Source organism: Cricetulus griseus, chromosome 2 (genome assembly GCF_003668045.3).
Source record: "Cricetulus griseus strain 17A/GY chromosome 2, alternate assembly CriGri-PICRH-1.0, whole genome shotgun sequence".
NCBI classification, from domain to species: domain Eukaryota; kingdom Metazoa; phylum Chordata; class Mammalia; order Rodentia; family Cricetidae; genus Cricetulus; species Cricetulus griseus.
The window spans coordinates 108,778,849-108,799,414 of record NC_048595.1 but is presented as its reverse complement, the minus strand read 5'-3'; the positions used below and the strand labels follow the sequence as shown (position 1 = coordinate 108,799,414).

General features: G+C 44.8%; 1 protein-coding gene across 1 annotated transcript; it reads right to left on the bottom strand.

Moving 5' to 3' along the window:
• Window positions 1–8,505: 8,505 nt before the first annotated feature.
• Window positions 8,506–12,284, bottom strand: Pnrc1 (proline rich nuclear receptor coactivator 1). The gene is made up of 2 exons (XM_027403415.2): window positions 11,689–12,284; window positions 8,506–9,573 (listed from the first exon to the last, which is right to left on the bottom strand). Exons 1-2 carry the CDS (start codon window positions 12,136–12,138, stop codon window positions 9,139–9,141), a joined length of 885 nt encoding a protein of 294 aa, XP_027259216.1. The 5' UTR covers window positions 12,139–12,284; the 3' UTR covers window positions 8,506–9,138.
• Between the last annotated feature and the right edge of the window lie 8,282 nt (window positions 12,285–20,566).

Genomic DNA, 20,566 nt, shown 5'->3' with positions numbered 1-20,566 from the left:
TGATGTCTTTCTGTAATATATAAAAGCATTAACATTTTAAATCTTAACTGAAAAACTTGTTTCCTAAGATGGTACCTCTAATTTCCATGCGGTCATCTTTAGTCAATATGGCAGTTTAAGTATCTTTTTTCAACTTTAGCAAAATGGCTACCAGTCATTTTGTGCCACGTGGCTGGCTACAAAATGGCGGTGATCCTCACCATTTGCTTTAGCTACATGCTTGTAACAGAACTTAGGTTATGCCAGGAAACAGAACATTTTAAAACAAGCATACATAAATTACTTGAGAAATAAACAGGACTTTTTAAACAGAATTAGCTTAATATGGTTAAAATTTTGACTTATATTACCACTTTTTAAAATTTACTATTTGTAGACATGAGAAACTATAACAGTTTACATTTTTCTCTTTTAACAACCTTTTCTCTGACCTTCTACGACTTGCTTTAACCCTCTATCACTTTCTATATACCCTTGGTTTACTCCTCCGATTTTCTTAGACATTCTTAGATAAATTTCTCTTTCCCTTTCTCTCTATCACTTTAGTATATTCTCTCTCATTTCTCAGTCAACACAAAATTTTTATCAAAGTCCCTTCCATAGTCTTTAATAACTTTAAGGCCATTTTTTTTTTTTTTTTAGTACATCCAAATCAGACCAGATAGCTCACCCGCCCGAGCTCCACGTGCTCAGGGAAGAGAGGTGGGGGTGCTGCTGGTAACCCCAGACCCTCGGCCAATGTAGAGGTGGGAAAAAGACCCCCTCGGTTTCCCTGCATACCATGTGTGTGGAGCACAGAGAAGGCCGGGCAGCTAGGCAGATGGCGGCCCTGCAGCCATGTTCCCTCAGAGCAGGGAAACCCCTGCTGCAAGCCAGGACCCATGACAGGATGGCAGCTAGGGCAGAGACAGCCCCACTTCACATGCCTCACAGACCCTCAGGTAGAGATAGAAAAAGACTCATCTACATCAGCCAGGCTCAGCTGTAAGTGCGGCAGCAATGGTTGGAGTTCAGAGTAGCACCCTCAGAGGAATCCGCTGCAGTACCTAACCTCTAGTGACTAAGGCAAGGTCAGAAAAGCACTTGTCCGGCTGTTATGGCTGCCAAAATGGGGAGCTGGTCCCTTCACATGCACATACCATAACAAAAATACCTGAATTTGCATCAATACCTTAAAATCTGTACCATCGAGAAGCATCTGAGACTAACAGTAGTTTGGTTTTTGTTTGTTTATTTGTTTTCTAGACAGGGTTTCTCTGTGGCTTTGGAGATTGTCTTGGAACTGGCTCTTGAAGACCAGGTTGGTCTTGAACTCACAGAGATCCGCTTGCCTCTGCCTCCCAAGTGCTGGAATTAAAGGTGTGCGCCACCACCACCCGGCTAACAGTAGTTTTTTTCTTACCCTAGCCAATAATAATATGTAATCAACGTTTTTAAATGATGACAGATATTTATAACCCCTTGGATCTGAATAACCAAGGCAGCCCTGGTGGACAGAAGTCTGGCTACAGAGTCACAACACAGCCTTCTAGAGCCAAACCTCAGCTAGGCTTGGGCAGAAGTTGGAAGTAGGCAGCCTCCAAAGTGGGCCACAGGAACCTCATCCACCAGCATGGGAGGGGGCAGCACAAAGCATGGTGCCAAAAGATTGTTAAATTCTCTGACCATAGCAATTAATCCCAGATTCTCTGTTCATCGTTTGAAATCGTTTTGGGGCACACCTGCTCAATGGATTCAGGCATTATGCTCGCCTGTCCCTGTCACCTGGCCTGGCAGAATTCACTCAGGCAGTAGCCTGGTCAGCCCAGGATTCCATGATTTTGTAGTCAGCACGCAGGTACAAAGCATGATCCCTAATAGCCACAGGACATAGTCATACTGAGACTGTCTTATCAGACAGTAGTAGTGCACACCTTTAATCCCAGCACTTGGGAAGCAGAGGCAGGTAGATCTCTGTGAGTTCAAGGCCAGCCTGGTCTACAGGACAATCAGGGTTACACAGAGAAACCCTATCTCAAAGCAAACAAGCCTCTTGAGCTGGGCCTCCACAGTCCATCTTGCTCTCAGCACTACTGTCTTCCATGTTCCTACTAAGTTGGTTCATTAAGCCCCACTTATAGCATTCAATCACTTTTCCAGTCCAAAGTCCCAAGGTCTTCCATATTCTTCCAACAGACAACATGTTCAGGCCTACCACTGCAATATCCCATTCCTGGCACCAAGTTCTGTCTTAGTTACTGTTCACTATCACTGTCACAAAACACAATGGCCAAGGCAACTTTTAAAAGTTAGCATTTAATCAGGGGCTTGCTTACAGTTTCAGAGAATTAGTGAAGGACCACAAGGGTGGAGAGCATGGTGACAGGCAGACAGGCATGGCACTGGCTGAAGCAAGAGTTCAATCTAGTCTGAAAGTTGCAGGCAGAGAGAACAAGACTGGGTCTTGTCTGGGCTTTTGAAACCTCAAAGCCTACTCTCACTGACCCACTGACCCACCTCCTTTAACAAGGCCATACATCCTAATCCTAAATAGTCTACCAGCTGGGAACCAAACACTCAACTATATGAACATATTGGGTGGGGAGGGCATTCTCATTTAAACCATTATAGTCTTTCTTCCTCAGTTAACCTAGTCAATATAATTCTGGACTGGCAAGCTCAGAAGCTAAATAATCCCTCATAGTGTGCCTGGAGGCCTGCCTCTTAGGGGATTCCTTCAGTTATGTTTGACCATTACTGTGTGCTTAAAATTGCTCTCTTAAGCTATTCATTCATGTATTTGACCATGTCTACAAGATAAAATAAGAAGACTAAGATGCTGAAAGATTAGTGACAGGGCACATATGGCCACAACTGCTACACTGAAGGAAGGTTTGAAGGACCCTGAGCTAAATACCAGAACTTGTGACTTTTACCGGAATGAACCATTGAGTCATTACATCCCTATTGTTGGAAGCTGTTCTGTCCGCAAGCCAGGAAGTCTCCGCCCTGAACATTCCATGATCCCATGGGCCCGGAGATTATGGTCGGCCACCTGGAGCAAGCTAATAAGAACTGTTCACCTCACCCTTGCATTCCCCGCATTCCCCCAGCCCCACCTGGTTGTGGTTTTTGCCTTTAAGAAGTCCTTAGACCTTTGTTCAGGGTCCCGACTCTTTGACTCTTGAGTGAGCTTGAGTCCGGACCCCAGCACGCTGGCTCAGTGATTGGGGACGCCCTGGGGGCCTGAGCCTCCAGGGGTCTTTTAGGTTCATTCAGAGTTCTTTCCCTAAGCACTGTGCCATGTCCTTTGCAAAAGCAGCCTTTATGAGTTCCAGGCCAGCTATGGCTACACAGTAAGGCTCTTATCTCAAAACAAAACAGAATAACAACCAAAAAAAATTACCTTAAAAATAAAACAATGTCTAGAGGAAAATCAGAGAACTGAATTGGGCAGGGGAAGCGCAAGATGGCTCAGTGTGCAAAGCACTTGTGCAAGCCTGGTGACCTGAGTTCGATGCTTGGGACCCATATAAAAAAAGAACTGATTCTACAATTGTCCTCTAACCTTCATAAGCACATTGGGGTGTGCACGCTCACAAATAAATACATTTTAAAATGCCCATGGACTTCAGTGTGGGCTGTGGCCCTGGGTGAAAGTTGCCTCCTATCATTATAGATTATATCATAGGGTCAGACATGGTGGCTGTCTTAGTGCTCTATTGCCATGAGTAGACACCGTGATCATGGCAACTCATTTCACTGGGGCTTACCTACAGTTTCAGAGGTTTAGTCCATTGTCACCATGGCAGGAAGCATTACAATCATGGGAAGGGATATGGTGGCATTCGGGCAAACTTGGTACTGGAGAAGTAGCAGAGAGTTCCACATCTGGATCCACAGGCAGCAGGAATAGAGAGACACTGGAACTGGCTTGGGCTTTTGAATTCACAAAGCCCTGTGAAATACTTCCCTCTAGAAGGCCACACCTCCTCTCAAGTAGTGCTTCTCCCTAATGAGCAAGCATTCAAATATATGAGTCTGTAGGGACTATTCTTACTCAAATCACCAGAATGGGGCATGCCTGTGACCCAAGCACTGGAGGTCATCTTCAGATATCTCCAGCATTTTAGGTTATCCTGGGCTACATGAAACTTGAATCAAAATTGAAAACAAAAGTCAAATACATACAGGGCTAAGGATATTGTATTGGCCTGAATGCATACTTGCTTTAAGAGCCAGGGAAGGTAGGGAGAAAGGCAATTCCATCTTTGAGACTGTTCTCTTCTACCATTTAAGAGCAGCCAATAGTTGAAGAATAATTTTGTTCATCTTTGTAAGGAACCTGAGGGCTCTAACAGGCCTGAGCATGGCAAACATGGCACCTATAGGGTTTGCCTTTTACTCTTCTTCCCCCTTGCTAAACTGTTAGATTACGTTCCTAAAGCTAGTTCCCAAAGTCCATTTCCTTGTTTGTTCATCAACTGGTTCCTGAGATAAACCACCAAGGTCCAGCAATCAAAAGTCATTATTTGTCTAACATGTCCAATCAGAATTTACCAACTCATCCCAGCACAGACTCCCTGCTTTCCCCTTAAAAACCCATTCCAGGGGCTGAAGAGATGGCTCAGAGGTTAAGAGCACCAACTGCTCTTCCAGAGGTCCTGAGTTCAATTCCCAGCAAGCACATGGTGGCTCACAACCATCCATTATGAGATCTTGTGCCCTCTTCTGATGTGCAGATATATATGGAAGCAGAATGTTGTATACATAATAAATAAATAAAATCTTAAAAAAAAAAGCCCATTCCAGCAAACAAACAAAAAACCCCAAAAAACAAAAAACACCTGCTTACATGCTTGCTGCTTGTCTTTGCAGACCACCCCCTCCTCCCAACCACTATCCCCTACTTCCCCATCTTGGATAAATCTCCTTTGTGCTGAGAATTTGGTATCTGGGTATGTCCTATACCAATTCCAAGAGTGCCAATCTCCCTTACAGAACCAGTGTGAGCCCTTGTTTTGTAACAATAAGACCCTCAACAGTAACTTGGAGGTTTGGTGGGGACATTTGTTTTGGGTAGTACTGAAGAATGAACCTAGGGCCTTGTATGTTAGACAAGAATCCCACTGTTGACCATATTATCAACTCTATTTAATGTTTTGTTGTTTTAAGAGAGGGTATTGCTAATTCTAAATCAGTTATATCATCTAGGAAGGCCTTGATCTTCTGACTCAACCTCCAGAATGCATAGGATTACAGGCATAAGCTACCAGCCTTGACAGGATCAAAACCAAAGCCTTCTATGATTTCATGTTTTCAAATAAATACCAAAATTCAAGTAAATACCAAAATACAGGCTCACCTGGGTGTGGTGGTCTATGCCTGTAATACCCACTTGGGGGTGCATAACAAGACCCTATCTCAAAAATTACAAAAAACAAAACAGCAACAGCAAAAACCACCACCACCATCTAAAATCCACTGTTTAAATATCTTGGGCAATCTGCATTCCCCCACACAGGTTTTGGGGTGGGAGGCAGAGTGTAGGGGATGCTGTTTATTTGATTTCAATGCTACGTAAGTACTCTACAACTGAGCTATGTTGGAGATAACCAAAAGTCATCAAAATGTTTACTTTCAGGAAAAAATAACCAAGCATTGTGGCACATGCCAGCAATCCTAGCACTTGGAGGGCAGGGGCAGAAGAAGCATGAGTTTGAGGCCAGCCTGGCTATAGGAGTCTCTGTTTATAAATAAACAAACAAACAAATAAGACAAAAAGTGTAAAAAAATTTTGTTACTCAAAAAAAAAAATCTGAAAACCAAAATACAAGGGGAAAGAAATTGTTAGTAAAATAAAAAATAAAACTGAAAATATCCAGGCATGATGCCTGCCTGTAATCCAGAAACCAGGAAGTGAAGGGAGGAGGCCCATCTTTCCAAGCCAACTTGGACAATGAGAACCTATTAAAAACAAAAAACAAACAACACACACACACCAACCAACAAAACCCCCAGGGACTGGGAAGATGGTGTAGTGGTTAAGGCTGCTTCTCTCTGAGGAGCAGATTCCATTTCCATCACCCACCTGGCAGCTCATAGACATCAGTAACTGTAGTCTCAGGATCATCTGACTCCCTTTTCTGGCTTCTGTGGGCAGCAGGCATGCAGGTGATGCACAGACATAGATATAGGCAAACCCATACACAAAACTAGGAATTTTTAAAAATGAAAAACAAATTCTGAAGATGATAGGAAAATATTTTGGGCCTGCTATCTTTTCTTCCGACACAAGAGACTGCCAAGAACACATCTACACCTCTCATTTGAGTCAGGCAGACCAACTCTAATCTGGGGAATTCTCTATAATTGAAGTACCTGTGTACGTACATACAAGCAGCTCCGGAAGACTGCCTGTAATATTTACAGCTACCTTTTCATTAGTGATGCACTTATGAACTGATAGACCCAACTTAAAAGAAAATGTAGAAAATTCAGTATGTGTATGGGAGAGGGGCTTAAGGCTTGGGATTATAGGTATGTACCACTGGGTCTGGCAAATAATTTAGTGGTCCTTAAATTTTTGTTTTTCAGTATGGGAAACTGAACCTAGAGCATCTTACATGATAGGCAAGAACTCGATGGGCGTTGGTGGTGCACGCCTTTAATCCCAGCACTTGGGAGGCAGAGGCAGGCGGATCTCTGTTGAGTTCGAGGCCAGCCTGGTCTCCAGAACGAGTGCCAGGATAGGCTCCAAAGCTACACAGAAAAACCTGTCTCTAGCACTGAACTATTATTATTCCCAGCCCCAACAATGCCTTTAACACACCCAGCCTACTGCAGGACACAGTTGTAATCCCAACACTTGAGGCACAGACAGGACCACAAACTCAAGGTGATCTGGTCTTAATAGGAAGACCTATCTCAAATGGAAATATCACAAGAGGCTGGTATATAACTTAATGGTACCAGGCCTGCTAGCATGCCCAAAGCCCAGGCTTCACTTTTCAACTCCACAGGCATGCAGGCACAAAAGATTGTCTTTTAGAGCTCAATGTAGTAATGCAGGATGAGGCAGGCATCACAGTGAACTGGACTACAGTAATGTGGGACCATTGCTTAAAACCAAACGAAAATAATTTTTTTTGATTAATGATGATACATTAATGATACATGATGAAGTAGACTTCCAAAGCGCCTCTGAAGTCTGAGATGGAAACTTGGGGGAGACTGTTTTGGGAGACTGAGCTGGAGCAGGTAACCCACAGCATCTGCCTGGGGTCATATGAGGGAGTCTCAACTGAAGGGTTCCCCAGCAGATCTTGATTGACATGGGAGGGCCCAGTGTAGAATGAATAATAGAAACCCAGAGACAGACATTAGGGTTAATGCTGAAAACCAGAGGGCTGCCACAAGTGAGTACCTCTCTCTACCAATGCTCAGACGGAAGGGGTGATGGTCATCTGATTGCATCTCCAAACTGTACTGCTCCTCAGACTGCCCAGACTGCAACAAGCTCCTGTCTCCTTAAATTTCTCTCTCCACCCTGCCTTACCACTCCTATCTCCCCCTTCCCAACCCCCAGTGCTGGGATTAAAGGCATGTGATCCCAAGTGCTGGGCTGCTGTTTCTCTTTTAGACTGATTCATTCTCATGTAACCTAGAGTGGATTTGAATTCAGAGTATCTCCTGGGGGGATTGGGACAGTGTAATATCTCCTTTCACCTTTAAGTGAGTTTCAGGGATCAAATTAAAGCTCTCCTGGCAAGCTCCTTTACCCTCTGAGCCATTTCCCCAATCCCTTTAATTTAATAAAGGAAAGTAGTACTTCCTCACTGAAAACTGTAGGGGCATGTGAGAGAGCTGAGCTCGGTGGTTAAATGCACTTGCTCTTCTGAGTTCACTTCCCAGCACTCATAGCCCACAACCATCGGCAACCTGAGATCCAGAGATCCAATTCCTCTAGCCTCCAAGGGCATTGCACTCACAAGCACACAATTAAAAATTGAGAGTCAAGTAGTAACAGTTCATATATAAATAAATTCTAAATCCAGTGTGGGAGCTTGCCTGTAATCCCAGCTCCTCAGGAGGCCCAGGCAAAAAGATTACAAGTTTAAACCCTGCTTGGACCATCAGACAAGCTCAAGGCCAGCCTGGAAAACTCAAAAAACTATCTCAAAATAAAGATGAAAAACTATGCATCCTAGAGCTAGGGATAGTCAATTGGTAGTGAGCTTGCTTGCTTAGGATTCACAAAGCCCCCTATCTGATCCCTAGCACCGCAGGGGGGTGGTGCATGCCAGTAATCCACTGAGCTCTAGGAGATCCTGTCTTATTTTCCTGTATTTATAACCAGCTTTTGTTCACATCCATCTAGTTCTAAGATGGGAAATTCTTGCTCTCAAAGGTATGTAAACTTTATAGTCACATTTAAATTTAAATGACAAAGACAGTAAAACTGAAAGTCCAATCATAAAGTCACACATTCAGTCAGCAGTCATACACAAAAAGCCAAGACTAGCATAAAAGGGGGAGGCCAAATTATTATTGATTTAAAATTTGATTACAACCAATTTTGTTGGCATTTAAAATGAGGCTTTTTAAAATCTCAATAATGGCTATGTAAGGATATCCAGAATCAAGTTTGGTAAAAATAGGAAATTTTCTAGTTATTACAGATTAAAAGGCAGATCAATTTAGAGAAACACAGACAAGTTCCATGTTTACAGTGATTGTGCCAAATTTAACCTTCAGTAGTATATAAGTAAACTGTTTCACATTGAGATTTTGAACTTGAGATTTGACAGCTGTCCTTAAAAAAAATTCAGTACCTGTGCAAACAGTCTTCCATGTGCCTTAAGCACCCACTTAAAATAGCTCCACTATATATATACAAAACACCCACCACATCTGCAGGGCAAAATACATACTTTCATAACAAAACTATAATGTACCTCTCATGTATGAACAATATACACATAATACATGGTATACAGTATTTACAAAATATAAAATATAATACAAGCTGCTTGTATGTGACTTAATCTCCTGTCATATGCTGCAACATGGCATGTTTCCACTGTTGTATCCATTTCCTTTTAGAGTCCAAGGAGTTGGGGAAAATCTATATTTAACATACACATTGAAAACTAAAATCTAAGTCTGAACTTTGAGGAGTGTTTTCAAGTGCACTGCCATCAGCTCCCTGCTATGGCTGGGATTTTCAGCAGTGCTTCCCATCCAGTGACTTGGAGGCTTTGGAAGAACACTAGGGGAAGGCGGGTCGCTAAACTTTGCTCCCGCATAATTTTCCTTTTGGCTCACTTCTGTCAGAAATGTGGATTTCTTCAAATGGTTGCTTTTAATGTTCTCAGTATTTTTAAAAGGCTTTTTTTCCTGCTTCTTCTGCATTCTATCGGGGGAAGCAGAGTCATTTTCACTCCTTTTTGCAGAGGTGATCTTGGTTAGTGGCAAGTTGTATTTGCTTTTCTGTCTGTTTATCTTTGGTTGTTCACACAAGTGTATACCATGTACAAGCTGGCTGTGGGGAAGGGCAATTTTCTCCGATTTTCCCATCTTGGATTTTAAAGCCTACAAAAGAACACAAAAGTGAATACAGTTTAAGTTATCTTTGTATCATTCATATATATGGTTTTTGAGACAGGGTTTCTCTGTGTAGCTTTGGAGCCTATCCTGGCACTCGCTCTGGAGACCAGGCTGGCCTTGAACTCAGAGATCCGCCTGCCTCTGTCTTCCGAGTGCTGGGATTAAAGGCGTGCGCCACCAACACCCAGCGTTTGTATCATATATTTTACATATTTTCTTTTATTCCTCTAAAATTTAATCCAGTTTTGACTACGTATGTGCTGGTTCTGCTTGCTAGTAGGTTTCCAATACACACACCTCATGCTGCTACTGAAAACATGAAATCATTGCTGTTACCGGTATACATATAAAGTAAAACATCCAACTTAAAAAATTCAAGTAATCATGTCAATCTTTTCTAATTATAAGCAATGTTAACAAGCAAGTGTTAACTCTGTGGGTTAGAAAAATGTTCCTGTCTGCCTTTTAGATTCACTAGCTTCATGAAAAATCGTTTTAAACCCTAGCCAAGAGGCCTGATAGGCACAATGCAGCAGGAAGTCTAGGCCAGTCTGGGGCTACTTGGTTGATCGTGTAAACATGTAAACTCCACTGCCCAATAAACAGAACAAAAACTTTTGCTCAGTGTAGTAACTTTCCTAACCAAAAGTGGAACCTACAGACATTTAGGTCAAATGAAAACGTCTATCATTAGATCCTTGCCACTCTAATGCCTGCATGACAGCAAAAGACAGACAGACAGACACACACACACACACACCCCCCGAAAGCTAAAGTACGAGGGTCACCGGAGTCCTAAGGGTAGGGTGGTTTAAGAATAAAATCTTGTGGGGTGTTGGTGGCGTATGCCTTTAATCCCAGCACTCCAGAAGCAAAGACAGGTGGATCTCTGAGAGTTCGAGCCAGGTCTGTAGAGCTCTTGTAAGAGCTAGTTCCAGGACAGCCTCTAAAGCCAGAGAAACCCTATCTTGAAAAAAACAAAAACAAACAAAAAAACAATACAGAGAAACCCTGTCTCGGAAAACCAAAACAAATAAATAGAATCTTTTAGATTCCAATACTTAAATCTTAGCAGCCAGGCGGAGGTGGTGGTGCACACCTTTAATCCCAGTACTCGGAGGGCAGGAGCAGGCGGATCTCTCTGAATTCAAGGCCAGCCTGGTCTACAGAGCTACAGAGAAACCGGGTCTCGAAAACCCAAAAAGAGGGAAAAGAAAAAAAGAAAAAAAAGAAAAAAAAAAAAAGGAAACTCTTCAAGTGTGGTGCAGTATACCTGTAATCGCTTATGGGGGGGGGGGGTGGACGACTAAATTATCTGTTATTCTCACCTGCAGAGCGAGTTTTACAGGATAATAGATTACGTAAATGAAAAACTGAAACTAAAATTAATAAATTTAAACTTAGAATCTAAAATCTTGATTCCTTTCCATGGGCAAACCTTGATCAAGTACAAATTTCAGTACGATGACCGTTTTTGTCATTATTAAAGAATAAACACTTCAAATTGTACTAAAAGGGTTTTTGTTTTTTTGCTAAAAGTACTCTCAAATCCCTCTAACCCCAGCGAAATCTTATCCGTACTATCCAAATCAATCAATGGCCGTAGTTAGTTCATTTGATAACTTCTACAACTCGTTTTGGGCACCGCTCACAGCATCGGGGTTGGGAAACACTGGAGTCGGGCATGTGACACACGCTCCTGCCAACTTCTAGAAGCCCCGGTCCGACTCTATGGGTCAGGGCCGCGCGTGGGTCTGGCCCGGGTGCCCCAGTGGGCACCGAGCCTGCATCCGCCCCCAGCCCCCACTCAGCACCGCCTTCATGAGAGCCCCAGAGCGCCGCACGTAGCGGGCTGACGTCATCCCTCCGCGAGCCCGTGAGCCCCGAACGCCGAAACCCCCTGGAACGCCGCCAACCTTCTAAATGCGGGCTGTTGCTGGGCCGCAGCTGCCGCTCCCATTGGCTGGCTTCGGAGCCAATGGGCGGCGCCAGCGCAGCCTCCCTGCCCCCCCCCCCCGCTTCCGCCCCGGACTCCAGCGAGCCAGCGTCACGGAAACTTCCCTCCCGAGTAAACAGCCGCCCCGCCCCCACCGGCCCTACCTCCTTCGCGAGCGGGGGTTGTCTGTGTAGCAGGGCTGGGGCCGCTGGGCCCCGCTCCTCCTGCGCGGCGCTCGGTCCCGGAGCCGGGCTGCGGCCGCCCTCCAGGCTCGGCCGGTGCTGCTGGAACTGGTGGAAACGGCTGGGGAGCTGCCCGGCCGGGCTGGCCCGCACCTTCTTCTTCCGCCGCTTCTTGGGCGCCGCCCGCGGGGCATCCGCCGGGGCCAAGCTGCTGCCGGACGGCGCAGCAGTACGAGGCGCGGGGGCCAGGCACGGGCCGTCTCCCCCGAGGAAGTGCGGCAGGAAGAGGGTGGGTGGCAGCGCGCGCGGGTCCGGAAGGCGCGGCAAGGGCGGCGGGGCCGGGCTCACCACCGGCAGGGCCCCGAGGAAGCCGAGCGGCGCTAGGCGGCCGCCCAGGGCGAGCTCTCGCTGCGGAACGGAGACGACGGTCATGGCGCGGCGAGGCGCGGGACTCGGCAGACGATGGGAAGCAGGCGTCACGGGGCGGCGGCTGCTGCTGCTACTGCTGCTCCTGGAAGATTCGGAGCAGGGACTATGACTCGGGAGAGGCGGCGCAGCAACAAATAGCCCGGGCCGCTGCTGCGAGTGTTGTTACCGGAGGCCCCGCCCCGTGCCCGCCCACCTCCCTGCGGCCGCCCAGTCCGAACGCGCCTGCTAGTCCCCGCCCTTGGCTCCGCCTCCTCGCCCGGAGGCAAGACACAAACAAGCGGCTTGCTGCAGCCCGCACAAAGAGTGCACGGTGCGCAGGCGCGTCCAACGGGCTCTTCGGGAGAGTGTCCCGTGAACAATGAAGTTCGACCTCACCTCTCTTGAGGCTGTTGTTAGGGATGGGCGGAGGGAGGAGACGCTGGAGGAATTAGGAAGCTGCTGACCTCGAGAAAGGACAGCTGTGGGTCTGGGGTTTTTTGTTTTGTTTTGTTTTTCTTTTTCATTATTTTTATTACTTTTTGTTTTCAGTTCAACATAAAATTAGTATTTAAGAGATCTCGGGGTATACTAAGGATTTATTCCATAGCACTGGTGAAGATCTGCCTACCACCATTTAACCTAGGGTGAAGCATGGCTATGTGGTATCTCATTTATTGGGTTTGTGACACTGGTCATTAATCCTGGTGATGAAAATAAGAATTAAAGGGCTTACTGACCTGGCGTTGGTGGTGCACGCCTTTAATCCCAGCACTCAGGAGGCAGAGGCAGGAGGATCTCTGTGAGTCAAGGCCAATCTGGTCTATAGGGCTAGTTCCAGGATAGGCGCCAAAGCCACAGAGAAACCCTGTCTGGAAAAAACAAGAAAAATAAAAAAAACAACTAAAGGGCTTACTGATGGATTCCTAAATTTACAATATGTCCTTAGAATTTTTACTGTTTTTATAGGTAAAGACTTGGGTGGGGGGCGTTGAGATCTCACACTGCCCCTGATACTTGCGGCTGCAAACCCATTGACCTTTGTCCCAGTAAGGAGAAAACCAGCCCTGCTACAGTTTGCTAGCTAACAACTGGGTTAACAGAACTCTCCCCACAATTCAAACAAAAAAGAACTGTAGCCACCAGTGACCAAACAAGTGGGTTCTCAGAACTAATCCTATAAATCATCTGGTTTGAAACATACTCCTTTAATGATTAGGTTATTTTTTTTATCCTCATTTTACAGAAGGGGAATTAGGACATAAAAAGGCTTTAAAAAAATGATACAAATCATTAGAAAATTTCATAGAAATCCAAGTCTGGCAAGATCAGAGTTGAAGCTGGGGCCTGGTGGCATAGACCTGCCATCCTAGCTCTGGGAGAGGCCAAAAGTAGGAGGATGGAGAGTTCTAGTGTGGGAAATTTAATGACACTCAAAATAATAAAGAGGGAAACTGGATGGATCAGCAAGTAGGTAAAGTGCTTGCTCCATGAGCCTGGCAGCCTGAATCCTGGAAGTCACATAAAAATGAAAGAGAACCAAAACCACAAAGTTGTCCTGGGATCTGCAACCACAAATTATGGCATACCTGCCTTCCCTCCCTACCTCCACCCCCCCCCACCACACACAGAGAACAGAAGATGGGGATGGGCTAGGCAGGGAATAGTTCCACTATTGTCCTTGGCCCACAATAGGGAATGTCCTTGTTCTCAGGCCAGGAACGCTAGATGGGAGCTCTGTTTTCTCATTTCTTTCAAAGTAACCACTCCCACATGGAGGGTAAAAGATAGGATGTGACCAAAACTCCAGTTGAGACACTAATTCCTGACACTGAACAGATTTAAATACAAGTCCCTAGCTTTTCACTGTGAAAGGGTCTATCTATTCCCTGATTTCAGCCCTCCTTGTAGATGATTTTAAGGTTACCTCTTCTGAGGTGGCAATGTTGCAGTTTCCTTGATCTGGGCTCTTTGAAGCCCTTTAAGGGAAAGCTATTTCTCACTAGTCAAAAGGATAGAATCTACCTCTTAGTGTGGGTAAAAAGATGACATTCTATAACTTCCTTTTTATCTCTTTTTCTTTCAGATACTGGCCTAGACATGCAGACATGCTTTCCTGGACACTTGGGTTGGTTGGTTGGTCATGTGTTCTCCTCTGATGTCTCTAACCACCCCTACCTGTTCTCTGGCTGCTTACACAAAGGTGGTGTTTTCCTCTCCCTCTTCTCTGTTTTTGCCTTCCAGACAGCTGTGAGATTTACAGCATTCCCACTCTGAGGTCTTCAGACAACCCAGATCTCTAATAAACTTGTCCTTGATTGAGACTAAGAACCCTGAGAGAGAACTCCAGTTTCCATGTTAGCATATGATTCCTTAAAAGAGACCCTTCAAGCCGGGCGTGGTGGCGCACGCCTTTAATCCCAGCACTCGGGAGGCAGAGGCAGGTGGATCTCTGTGAGTTCGACACCAGCCTGGTCTACAAGAGCTAGTTCCAGGACAGCCTCCCCAAAGCCACAGGGAAACCCTGTCTTGAAAAAAAAAAAAAAAGAAAACAAAACAAAACAAAAAAAAGAGACCCTTCAAAGTTTCCAGTAACAATAAAAAAAATATTTTTATTTTATACAGTGTCTTGCTATATAGCCCTAATTGGCCTGGAATTCAAACCAGACTAGCCTTGAACTCATGGAGATCTGCCTGCCTCTGCCTCTCCAGTGCTGAGATAAAGGTGTGTGTCACCACTGCTGGGATTAAAGGTATATGTCACCACTGCCTGGCTCTTCCATGCCCTTTTATGTGGGCTGCCACTAGAAAGTGTGGCCCAGATATAGGATGGATCTTGCCACCTCAAATGATCAAAATCCTTCACTGACATGCCCAGCTGCTTGGGTTTTAGTTGTTCCCAGAAGTCAAGTAGACAGCATCTGTGATGGCTGTTCTTGGTTGTCAACTTGATTACATCTGGAATCACAAAAACCTTAATTTGAAGTAGGTAGATCCATTTCTACTCCAGATCTTTGAGGTAAGAAGATACACTTTAAATATTGTCCACACTTTCTGAAAGAATCTTATGTTCTTTGCCTGCTTTCCCTCTACTTGCTATCAAGTCCATTCCACCACTGGCATTAGTTCTTCAGATTCTAGCATATACTGAAGACCAGCTGACACCCTGCCTTGTCAACCTAGCAACTACTGGATTCTTGAACTTTCCATTCAAAGCTAGCCATTGTTGGATTATCTGGACTGTAAGTCAGGCTAATAAATCCCCTTTCTATATATAAAGAGATCCATCCCACAAATTCTGTTACTCTAGAGAACCATGACTGATACACAGCCCTAAGTATATTCTCAAAGTATTAGGAGGTAGGGCCTCTGGAAGGTGATTTGTTGTGCCCTCAGGCAGCAGATAGTGAGCCGAGAAAGATCCTCTGTGCTGAGTGAGATCCCAGCAAGTCCATAGTCTATGACTCTGAAGAAAGTCCTCACCAGAACTGACAAGGCTGACTCCTGGCCTTGGGCTTCCAGCCTCCAAAAGTCTGAAAGGCTAGTCAGTGTTAGCTATAAACAGCATGAGGTAGGTACCCTGTTGTACTAGCACAAAAGGCACCAGTATGTTGCTGAACCTTCCCTCCAGGCTTAGAACATTGCCTTGAACCTTTGATCTCTAGCAGTATAAGGGAAGTTAAAAAAAAAAAAATACTTAGAGAAGCTTTGGGGAATCAGGCTCCTCTTAGAAAAATGTATTTCTAGAAACACTACATTATTAACCCTGGTGTACTAGTTTACTATCGTAACAGGTTTATTTTGGCTCATGATTTGGAAAGGGCAATCATTGGGGCTGAACCTTGTGGTAGCTTTGCTGGCATAGTCTTTCTGTGACACAAGAGACTGGGAATTCACATGTGTGTGCCTGACTCTTTAGGTCTCTTGCCTTCTTTGTTTTTTGGGGGAAGGGTAGAGGGTAGCAGGGTCTCACTGTTGGGTCTTGGGTGGTCTAGAACCTGCTATGTAGATCAAGCTGGTCTCAAACATGCAGAGATCTGCCTCCTCTGCCTTTGAAGTGCTGGGATTAAAGATATGCACCACCACCACATCAAGCTCTTACCCTCCTACAGATCCAACAGGATTTAATCATTGGGGCTCCACACTAATGACCCAGTCACCTCTCAAAATTCTCAGGTTTTGGTTTGGTTTGGTTTCTTAAGACAGGGTCAAGGGTAGACCAGACTGGCCTCACACTCACCATGTAGCTAAGGCTAACCTTGTACTTATTGTTGAAGGGACCAGCTCCCCATTTCAGCAGCCATAACAGCCGAACACGTGCTTGTCTGACCTTGCCTTGGTCACTAGGAGGTCAAATGCTGCCTCGTGGCAAGGAACCAATCAGAAGTTAGCTGGTGGTGCTATGCTTTACAGCTCTGGGTGTGCTTTACAGACAAGCGCACAGCAATGACACACAGAGCATAGCAACCACCCTGGGAGGGCCTATGGGCCATAACAACCAGTTGACCGACCAACACAGGGAAAACCCTCCAAGCCTGGAGGCACACCAAGCCTGAGCCTGTGTGTACCCCTAGACACTCCCCTTACACAGCCCTATAAGATCTCTATGCAGACACTTTCGAGTTGTCTTTCCTAGCCATCCTCCACGGTGGATGGATGAAAGACCCAAGCTAACATGGGGTTAGCTCGTTAAACAACTATAATAAAGCCTGGCGCAGTTTGCATCAAGCTTTCGACTCCGCCTGGTGATTGGGGTGACCGTGGTCCTGGGCTGAGATCCTGGGGGCGGGGCCTGAGCTTCTGGGGGGGGGTCTTACACTGTATTTTAGGGTCTTATTGTATCTCAGGCTTGCTAGGAATGCAGTATGTAGCCCAGGCTGGCCTCAAACTGGTAGCAATCTCCTCCTTCCTGACTTATAGACTTGAGCCACTATACTTAACTTTGGGGCCCCACTTCTTTGTTTTGTTTGTTTGGGTTTTTTTTGTTTGTTTTTCCGAGACAGGGTTTCTCTGTCTGGAGAAACCCTTTGGAGGAGGGACAGCTTTGGAGGCTGTCCTGGAACTAGCTCTTTAGACCAGGCTGGTCTGGAACTCACAGAGATCCACCTCCCTCTGCCTCCCGAGTGCTGGGATTAAAGGCGTGCACCACCAACGCCCGGCTAGATATAAATTCTTTTTTTTTTTTTTCCTGAGACAGGGTTTCTCTGTGTAGCTTTGGAGCTTATCCTGGCACTCACTCTGGAGACCAGGCTGGCCTCGAACTCACAGAGATCTCCTGCCTCTGCCTCCCGAGCGCTGGGATTAAAGGTGTGCGCCACCAACACCTGGCTTAGGGCCCCACTGTAGCCAGATTAAGCACTGTAGCCAGATTAAGCCTCTACCCACATAAAATTTCACAATTGGTATTCAGTTACAACACATAAAAGTGAGGGAACACACTCATACTGTATCACTTGGTTAAGAAAAATTGGCTGGAGTCAAGTAAGGCCTGTGCTCAGCTCATTGTCCTCCTTCTGAACCAATTTGAGGCAAATAAGCTAGAAATGCCTATAAAGTTAAAGGGAGAAGAGGATGAAAGGGCTGGTTCCTGCAGTAAGCAATCATCTCCAGAGACAGAGCATCCAGACTGTGGGAAAACACAGCCATTCAGGGTGGTTTCCTTTTTCCTTTAAAGCCAAATGAACTGAAATTTTTGTTTTTGTTTTTTAAGAAAGGTACTAATGTAGCTCAGGCTGTCTTTGAAATTTCTGATTTTCTGCCTCCACCTCCCTAATGCTGGGATTATAGATGTGTGCTTAACATTCCTTGCTTAAGTGGGGCAGTGGTGGCCCACACCTTAATCCCAGATTCAGGAGGCAGAGGCAGGGGAATCTCTGTGAGTTCAAGACCAGCCTGGTCTACAAGAGCTAGTTTCAGGACAGGCTCCATCCAAAGCCACAGAGAAACCCTGTCTTGGGGAAAAAAAATCCTTGCTTAATATTTTTATGTTTTCTTTTGCAAAAACAGAAGAATCTTAAAATAATAAAGTTGCTTTTTTTGTCTATGACCTCTTTATAGATTGTATTACCCTTACTCAGTGAAAGGCTTAATGGCTACAGTCATATTTTCTGATTTTACCTGATATCTTCAGAAAAATGAGATCCAATTATTTCCAAGAAGTTTAAAATAAATTAAGTGAGCAGAGTGTAGTGAAACACACCCGTAATCACAGCAACTAGGGAGCTGAAGCAGGAGGATTATCATGAGCTTAAATCTAGCCTGTGCCAGCTGGGGGTTGGTGGTGCATACCTTAATCCCAGCATTCTGTGGGCAATGGCAGGTGGATCTCTGAATTCCAAGCCAGCCTGGTCTACATGGTGAGTTCCAGGACAGGCTCTAAAGCAATACAGAGAATCCCTATCTCGAAAAAAACCAAAACCAAACAAACAAAAAGTTAGCCTGTGCTACATAATGAGTTCCAGGCCTGCCTGGACAACTTAGTGAGCTCCAGTACCTAATTAAAAGAGGGTCTAAATTCGGTGTTGGTGGCACATGCCTTTAATGCCAGCACTGGGGGGGGGGCAGAGGCAGGCAGATCTCTGTGAGTTTGAGACCAGCCTGGTCTACAAGAGCTAGTTCCAGGACAGCTTCCAAAGCCACAGAGAAACCAGGTCTTGAAAAGCAAAAAAAAAAAAAAAAAAAAAAAAAAAAAAAAAAAAGCCGGGTGGTGGTGGTGCATGCCTTTAATCCCAGCAGTTGGGAGGCAGAGGCAGGCGGATCTCTGTGAGTTTGAGACCAGCCTGGTCTACAAGAGCTAGTTCCAGGACAGCCTCCAAAGCTACAGAGAAAAACCAAAAAAGAAAGAAAGGAAAAGAAAAATGAAAGGGTCTGGAGCTGTAGTTTAGTAATAGAGTACCTGCCTAGCATAAATGAAGTCATGGGTATTCTTCAGCATTGTGTAACCTGGGCATAACTTCAATTCCAGCATTTGGGAAGTGGAGGCAGAGGGCTCAGGAGTGAGTTCAAGGGCAGCCTGGGTTTCATAAGAAACTGTCTCAAAGCACTGTAAGTTCAAAGAGCAAATATGCCTGTTATTCTACTGCCAGGATGTAATTTAGGGATAAGAAGGTCAGGAGTTCAAGGCCAGCCTGGACTAGACAGCAAGTTTGCAGACAGCTTAGACTATATGAGACTCTGTCTCAAACAAACAAAACTATGGCTAAGGATTTAAGTAGTAAAGTGATTGCTTGGCCTGTGTGAAGACCTGGATTCAATCTCTAATATTACAGAAAAAACAAAAGAAAGCAAGTTAACTAAGGAAAATGGATTAAAAACATCCTGCCAATCTTATTTTTCAGAAATTAGAATATTCAATTCAGTATTTTTCTCCTAATTACATAAAATCTGTAAGGAAAATAACTAAGAAAACATAAATAGGGCCAGTGAGATGGCTCATTGGTCAAAGATGCTTCTTGCTTGATGTTGCAACTCTTAACAACTTGAGTTTAATACTTGGAACAGCATAGAAAAGTAGAAAGAAAGAACCCATAGCCACAAAGTTGCCCTATGACCTCCATGGTTTCAGCATGAACCCCCACACACCAAAAACAATAAATAAAATAAAAATAAATGAATAAAATTTCTAAGTTATATCATAAAAAAACTAAACACAAGAGCTGGGTATGATGGCACATACCTGTAATCCTAGCCACTCAGGGGATAAAGGTGGAAGAATCAGGATTTCTAAGTCATTTTTGTCTTCATAATGAATTCAAGCCCAGTCTTGGATATATAAGACCCTGTCTCAAACAACAACAAAAACCTACTGAACATGGAAAGCCCAACCAAGTGGTTTATAGAGCTACAGACCAACTGAAACCTCTTTCACGAGACTCACAGAATAAGCTGCTCATGTTGGCATTCTGCCAGGTCATATTTCAGTATTTGATAATGACTCATTGCTATAAATGCAGTATCAAAAATGATGTAATTATCATTTTTAGTTACGGGAGAGAATAACTAAAGTTTAGCCTAACTTGTAAGATAGCATGCTACAGATATTCTTTTTTGTTTGTTTGTTTGTTTTTCAAGACAGGGTTTCCCTGTGTGGCTTTGGAGGCTGTCCTGGAACTAGCTCTTGTAGACCAGGCTGGTCTCAAACTCACAGAGCTCCACCTGCCTCTGCCTCCTGAGTCTAGGATTAAAGGTGTGTGTCACCACTGACCTGCTTTTAACAGTTATTCTTTTTGTTGTTGTTGTTTTGTTTTTTGAGACAGGTTTCTCTGTGGCTTTGGAGGCTGTCCTGGAACTAGCTCTTGTAGACCAAGTTGGTCTCAGACTCACAGAGATCTGCCTGCCTCTGCCTCCCGAGTGCTGGGACTACAGGCGTGTGCCACCACCACATGTGGTTATATTAATATTTTCTTCTTTGATATGGAATCTCACTATTAATAGATATAAATTTATTACCTACCTA

Excerpts from the sequence above, each read along its gene's own strand:
- Pnrc1 (XM_027403415.2), bottom strand. The coding sequence starts at position 12,138 with ATGACCGTCGTCTCCGTTCCGCAGCGAGAGCTCGCCCTGGGCGGCCGC. Across the intron at positions 9,574-11,688 it reads AACCCCCGCTCGCGAAGGAG|GCTTTAAAATCCAAGATGGG; the intron begins GTAGGGCCGGTG and ends GTTCTTTTGTAG.